This window comes from Zophobas morio, unplaced genomic scaffold (assembly GCF_036711695.1).
Source record: "Zophobas morio isolate AGI-343-1 ecotype UQ-CSIRO unplaced genomic scaffold, CSIRO_AGI_Zmor_V1 ptg000113l, whole genome shotgun sequence".
Lineage (NCBI taxonomy): Eukaryota > Metazoa > Arthropoda > Insecta > Coleoptera > Tenebrionidae > Zophobas > Zophobas morio.
Window position 1 is genome coordinate 159,420 of NW_026972218.1, and position 7,306 is coordinate 166,725.

The window sequence follows — 7,306 nt, forward strand, 5'->3', positions numbered from 1 at the left end:
ACTTATAGTTTCCCTAATCCCTCCCCACATAGTAAACAGGAAGGTAGGGCTTTGTACAAAAGTTTTCATTTTTTTATCTTTATAGCTACTAGGTACCAAACTCAAAGGCTAGTGTAAATATTTTGAAAAATTTAAACGTAATCATATGAAGCTAGCGTTAAGTAATGAAAAAGTGCCCTCGAAAGGTAACTTAAGTATACTATCCATTCCTCCAGATCAAGTTACTGTAGAAGGGTACAGCAGAATTTCTAAAGATCAAATTTTAACCTCAAAATTTTCCGAGTCCCAAGAAAGTCAAGTGTCCAATAAAGTAAATAAAAAGTGTTTAGATAAAAACTTTTTCATTTAAAACCGACAATACAACAAGGACCAGCACAGTAAAGAAGAAATATTTAAACTGATAATGAAAAAGAAAGATTACTTGAGGAGGCTACAATTGCTAAAAAAGTACAAGGAGACCGTTAGTTACGATATATAACTTTCTTTTTCAGTAGTATAACACTTTACAATAACTACTCTTCTTCGCTAATGAAAGCAGAATGAAAAGGAGCGCTTAATGAGCTTGATAGATGTCTGGAAGAATGTCTGTCAAGCGGCCGTTGAAGAACTACAAACGCTCTGCTCTCAAAATGAGAAGATCACAAAAAAGCAAATTTTTGAGGTTTCAGTACTTTGTTTTATGATTTTTATGTAATCATTGTTGATAACAGCGGCTTAGTATAAATTATAACTTACTGGGGTATACCTATGAGGATCTTGAATGATGGTAATAAAATGCAGCTATGTTTAGAAATTAGTTTGCCTTTAATTCTAAATTTAACCTCTACCACACTTATTAAATAGACTCCATAACCTTTAATTATAAATTGAAGTCCTCGTTCATGTATATAACTCTATAACTTATAAATGTAGTCTACTAATTCTCAAGAGCAAATTTTGTGAGGGCCGATAATATGGCGGTAGAGAAGACCACTTTTAACTTGTTGCTATGTAATGTCAGTATTTGGGCGTTCTTCTCTACAAAGTAAATCTAAAATATTTTTGTTCACAATTTAAAAGTAAAGAAGAAACATGGGTACAATATTTACTTTTTATTGTTACCCACCAGTTGATCAAGCCAAAGCAGGCAGCCACCAATGTCCAAGGCTTGCTGGGCACAAGACCCCTTAGCAAACTGGGCAAAATCGGTAATCTGAGAAAACTTAAATTCTATTAAAGCACATTTTTAGATAAAAGTTAACAGTAAGACGAAAACAACTATATAAAAAAATCTAAAGACCTTTCTTTGCAAGAGGCCTAGAACTTTGGCTCATCATCTCGGTTTTGCTAAGGGAGGAACTACTTGTATATAAAAATGAGTGCTAGCTTATCTTATAACAGTATTTATTAAAAAAGCGAACCATTCCCTTTCCAGACAAGCTTTTATAAACTTCAGGTCCAAAGAAAGAGGGCTATCACTTTTGTTACAAAAAACAAGAAAGGGGACTCTCTTTTTTAATAAGGAGTAGCGTTCCAGAAGAAAGTAGAGGTAACTAAAGTATATCAAAAAAGGGGTTTGTAAGGCGCTAATAGTGGCAAAAATAGTATGGACAACGGCTAGTTCAGAAAGGCAGAGGCTTACTCAGCGACGTCCCCAGCTTGCTGTTTCAGGGCACTGCTGTCCACAACAAAGATAACTCCGTCAGCCTTATCGTTGTAAGTCTTCAAAAAGGTCTTCCGTACGCATTCGTGCCCGGGAATATCTACGATGCGTGCGAGCCTTATGAGTATAAATAGATATTAAATATTCCTCACTAGTAGTTCCGGAGAGTATTACCTTTTACCACTATTCGGATATTCGATAACATTCGGTATTGTCGAAGTACAAGACTCTAAACTTTTCTGGCCCAAGGCTAACTTAAAAGCCAATAGTTATACAAAGTAAAAGTTTTTATAAAGTATGTCATTTCAAAGTTAGAAGATGGGGCGTGCTTCCTAGCACAGAGTATTATTTATTCTCCATACCAGGTATTGTTGGAATTATAGATAATAAATAACTGTATGCATATTCAAAAGTTCTCTGTTTTACACACAGGTGCCTTTATATCCCAAAAGACAGTAACACCTTACAACTTTATTCAATATTAACCAAATATAAAGCTCTGATACTTTTATAGGAAATGATAACTTTTAAAACACTTTAAATACTGAAAATAAAATAAAAAAAAAAAAGGATAAACAGAAAGGCCAAAACCATAACTATTTCCTTCAGCCCATATATATAGAATCAAAATAAGTTTAAGTCATACCCGAAGTAACAAAGTTGTTTTTCCGCTTTCACACAACCCAATAATAATAATAAGCTTCTTCTTTTTCTTTACTAATATTAAAACACTTAAACTTGTAATTATTATAAAACCCAGAAAAAACAGGAAAGACTTGAAACTAAGAACAACACCACAGCTAAACAAAGCAAAAAGGAGCATTTACTTCAACTACAACCACACAGTTTACCTCCCCCTCCTTGGGACGTATTTTTCGGGTAGCTCGCCCGAGGGTACATTGCACATGGCTGACAGCCCGAAACTTACTTTCCAACCCAGCCCACCTAATATATGTACTTCAGTTACATTGCTAAGGACATTGGGGCACGCTCTTTTGCTTTGCATATGCTATTAACTGGTCATTAAATGAAGATCTACCAACTGATGCTCTATAATATGTGTGTAACTCAGTTATGACTCCTTTAAAGCGATTTAGTAATATGCTGTAACTTAAATAGTGATATTTAACGAAAAGACCAGAAGGAACCTAAGAGGTGGCACTTTATTTCCACGCCCAATAAGTAATAGTTAACAAAATAAAAGGTCAAGAGCAAAGGGAAGAAGGATAGCGCCAACTGAAGCTCTATATAAGATATAAAAAAATAATTAATTATCTGAGAAATTACACAAAATTGGCAAGTTCAACAATATTATATTTAGAAGATGAGGATTTTTTGTGCTACCCGTTGGTCTTGCGATAGAAAACAACGGGAAAGAAAGCAGGTATTGTTTAAATATGTAATTTTATAAGTTGTGCATAATTTATTAAGAATTTAGTCACCTTACAGCACGGAATTAAAAATTTGAATTCTTGAGGAAACCTATATATATTTTATTAGGTAACTTTTATAATCTATTGCTACAATACGAGGTATATATATATATATTTTTTTTAATAAGGCACATGGTGGCTTGACCCATATTTTCTTGCTCTTTCTCCCCTCCCTTCTTTTTCGGTTTTTACCGCGTCTTTAGTGTTTTAGTTTTCCGTTGGTCGATCTAGAGACCGGCGATATTATAAAGGTTATAGTTTTAGTCTAGGGGGCTAGAGTAAAGAATAAAAGCCTAGAGGCCGTTATAGCTGGATTAAATAGCTTAGTAGTCTAGAGGACAACTAAGTAAATACTAAGTTAACTGGTTTTACTAAATATTTAAACAGATTTAGAAACTTTATTTAAACATAATTAACTACATATTAACAAGTTATGGGGTTCTTGCTCTATATTCTGTATTAGATGCTCTAGTGCTCAGATTCCCTTTTTAATGCACCAGAAATCTATCTTTACTTCCCTACTTATTCATATTGTTTATTTAATATAACGTATGTTTCATTACTTTTTTAATCTTCCTGTCAAGACTTACTTATATTTTCCTAGTATGACAGTTTGTACTAGAACGCACTCAGGGAGGGAGTAAGTATTAAAATTATTATAGTCATTATTATAATTTGAAAGCCTTCTTATGAAACTGAGTGTTAGTACTAAAATAAGTTAGATAACTTCGTTATCCGGCCTTCAAAGTTTTAAATTTCAAAGTGGTTTAATAAAATAAAAATATTTAGGATTCGTAGCAAGCAAATTTTACAGTCCTGTTCATAAATAAGTAGGGCAAACCCCCCTCAAAGCTTTATTACTTGGCACCCTCCGTTATTAACACCAATAATTTGTAGGGTCCTACACTTACTATAACCGGATAACGGTAGCCTCCTTATTGAAGATGAAATTTTTAATTTTTAAAAGGCGGAGAAATTGTAAAGACTTCATGCTTCTAATTTTTAATGTTTCCGCTCACGTTAACCGAAAAAAAAAAGGCTATTATTTATAAAGGCATTAAACTTGTATAAAATGATAATTTTTAATTATTAACAAAATTGCTAGTCAGTACCTTTCATAATATTCTATTTTTTTTGTATAGACACAAGTAACATTTGTTCTCATGTTCACGTAAATAACTCATGGCTGCACGTGCTTTTGTAATGAAACCTTAACCTTTGTTTTTTCGACAGCTTTAAGCTAAAGGAAATAGATGTTTATTTTATATTAATTTATTATTTTTAAAAAATTCTTTTCCTTTTTTATTAGAATGAAATAGCGATGTGATTCTAAGCTTTGAAAAGTAAAGTATATCATAAACTTACTCTAATCAGTAAATAGTAAATTTTTGAAATTATTAGCCACGCGCGTCTACTAACTAGCATGGCCATGAATATACTATCGTTCAAAATAGTTTGTTTTAAATTTTTGCGTAAAAACTCTGTAAGGCTTTAATTAATTATTGGTTATATTGATACCTTCTATGTATAGAAGTTTAGATTGTGATTTATTTATAGTTGGTATTAGAGGCCTTGCTTTCTTAATTAAGCCTTTATCGCATTATCGATCGAAATGATTTTCTCGTGACCCCCTTTCGTGTAAAATTGTTTCTATCTATACGAATTTCCAACTTAGGGGGTTTTTTTTAAAGCGTTTGAGTGACTCCAATAGCTTATGTAGAGTCCTTAATTTAATAAAACGTGAACTTTCAAGCGATAAAGAAATTGATGTAAATTGTCTTTTACATCAAGGCAAGCCTTATACTGAGATCGCTGTGAATGTTGTGCCAGTAAGACCACAATACCCCGGATCAAAGCTCAATACGATCCAATTCTTCCTTGCAATGAACCTGGGCGAGTAAAGATCTTGTAAAACCGGGATGTAACTCGACTTGTACGTCAAGTGATTGCGCACTTGAATCTGCACGGAAAGCTTCAAAAATTATAGAAACAACATTAGATAAACCAGCTTTAAGATCGACCGTATCGAGAGCATTGCATTCTGCTGGTCTCCATGCGAAAAAAAAAATTAATTAGCCCTGCTTTGACCGACAGGCACAAGGGACTAAAATTTGAGTTTGCGAATAAGTACGAAAACTGGTCCATTTCTACTAGGGAAAAGTAATTTTTTCGGACGGGACCAAGATCAATTGATATGGTTCAGATGCTATTAAGGTGGCGTTGGAAGCGATCCGGCGATATTCGAATACTCGATTACCAGGTGGTGAACGTATACACATGGGGGAGGATCGATTATGATTTGATTCTGTATAAGATCTAAGGGAGTCGGACATTTAGAAAAAGTGACAGGAAGCATCACCGCAAGCACGTATTTTGACATTATTAAGAAAGGCCTACCTAGGACATGCGATTAGTATGGCTTTGATCTTGGTGAAACGGTTTTTCAGCAGGATAATACCCCTTATCACACTGTGCTATCGGTGCGATCATGGCTCCAATTACAATTGTTCCAAGTGATGGACTGACCACCGCAATCTCCTGATCTCAATCACATTGAGCATTTGTGGGGAGTCTTGAAGAGAAAGATGGGACATCCGAATCAGCTCCTGTTAACTTGAACGAGCTTTGGACACGGGTGCCAGTATAACAAGGAGGACACAAGCAGTGTTCCGGCAAAAGGGTGCTATACTAATTATTAAAACCTCGTTTATTAAATTAAATTTTTTCTACTTGCAAAGTTGATTCTATAATCTTTCAACTTTACAAGCTCATATATTTTCGAATATTACACCCATTCAAGGACAAGTATTAACAAAATGTAGCTAGAACGTAGAAATTTACTGTGTATAATATTTAAAGTAGTCCAATACGTTATTGAAAAGTTATTAAGTTAAATGAAAAAATGCAAAACACTGAAACAATTTTGCACGATAGTGTGAATAAAGACAACATATCCGGTAGGGGGAATTTTTTCTAATCTTTGCTTCCTGGGTGGAACGTGCTGTGGTATGGGGAGGGGCAGGCTAATTACTGTTTTATATATAATTTGTCTAATAGATTTCATGTATATTTAATCCTACCTTGGGTATAGCTACTACCAGTGGTAGTACAATTCTAACAATAATAGACCTTCAAAAAGTAATTTACATAAATGTTAATAGTTGACCATATAATAACTACTTATAATTAAAACTTTTTCACATGATATTGTACCAGATTTATTTCCTATCATAAATTATATTAATTGAATAAGTTAGAACTTTATAAAGGTCGAAATTTCAGAAGTAACGCAGCAACTTAAGCATTACATAGACACTGATAACAAGTGTTTGCGATTAGTTATAAGTTAATATCGTTAATTTCTATATTATCATGATCAAAAGCAAGATTCCAAAAAGGAGCTATCCCGTCATGAGTTTTAAAAAGGGGCTCCACATCATAAAGTTGTTTAAAGTTATTTACATTTTGAGCAACTTTGAATGTTTTGAGTTCGGGGTAAACAGATATGGCAATGTAATAAAGTGGAAGCATTCTATCCATGTTTTCTTTACCTCTCTGATCATTATCCCAAGTAATATTAAAATAGGGTATATTATAAATGGAAGCTCTTTTTAAAATGGGCATTGTGCTGTTGTTTTTTAAAAGCAGCTTTAGAGGTATACGAGACCAAATATCAATGCCCGTGTTTTCACAAATCCTTGCAAGAGTAAACCAGCCTTAGAAATTAGTTAGTCAAAGAAAAAAATTAATTTTTTTTTTAAGTATATTTCAATAAGTTAAATAACCTTGTAAAGTAAACATAATATAGTGCAAGTGGGTCTTTCTCACTATTTCATGAGGCATACGACCAAATTCATCAAAATGCTCTTGCATTCTCATTCTTGCACGATCAGTGTGGATTAAGAAAAGTGGTATGTTGTCTAGAAACGCTGCGATAGTTGCAAGCTGAATATCAAAATATAATCCGTGGTTGTTAGGGGCGATAAACTCCTTTTGACCTACATGACATAAATTTATTGTAAATTAATGCCAGAATACACAGAGTAATAATAAGGCAAGTAATATATTTGTCTACGATGAATATTATAAAACGTAACTAACACAGCTTTAAGCTGTAAAAATATTAAATTTTATATGTAACAAGTACATTTTATCTATTCGCACTGATTGAAACCTTGTTCAGATTTTTTTAAAAACCTTGCAAATTCCAGAAACCAATGCCTCAGATCTT

At 33.4% G+C, this 7,306-nt stretch overlaps 1 protein-coding gene and 1 long non-coding RNA gene across 4 annotated transcripts; one reads left to right on the forward strand and one right to left on the reverse strand.

Annotated features, from left to right (window-relative positions):
* The first annotated feature begins 37 nt into the window (after positions 1-37).
* LOC135144956 (uncharacterized) lies at positions 38-781 on the forward strand. 3 transcript variants are annotated; one of them, XR_010283275.1, is made up of 5 exons: positions 38-185; positions 234-310; positions 368-464; positions 539-661; positions 711-781. It is a non-coding gene; the product is annotated as an uncharacterized LOC135144956 (long non-coding RNA). The 3 variants fall into 3 exon arrangements; XR_010283274.1 differs by having other exon boundaries at positions 368-460; XR_010283276.1 differs by having other exon boundaries at positions 241-310; positions 368-460.
* A 135-nt stretch (positions 782-916) lies between these two features.
* Positions 917-2,549, reverse strand: LOC135144934 (signal recognition particle receptor subunit beta-like). The gene is made up of 8 exons (XM_064077069.1): positions 2,494-2,549; positions 2,289-2,442; positions 1,817-1,896; positions 1,622-1,759; positions 1,401-1,532; positions 1,280-1,338; positions 1,106-1,209; positions 917-1,030 (listed from the first exon to the last, which is right to left on the reverse strand). The coding sequence occupies exons 1-8, from the start codon at positions 2,547-2,549 to the stop codon at positions 917-919; spliced, it is 837 nt and encodes a 278-aa protein (XP_063933139.1).
* Between the last annotated feature and the right edge of the window lie 4,757 nt (positions 2,550-7,306).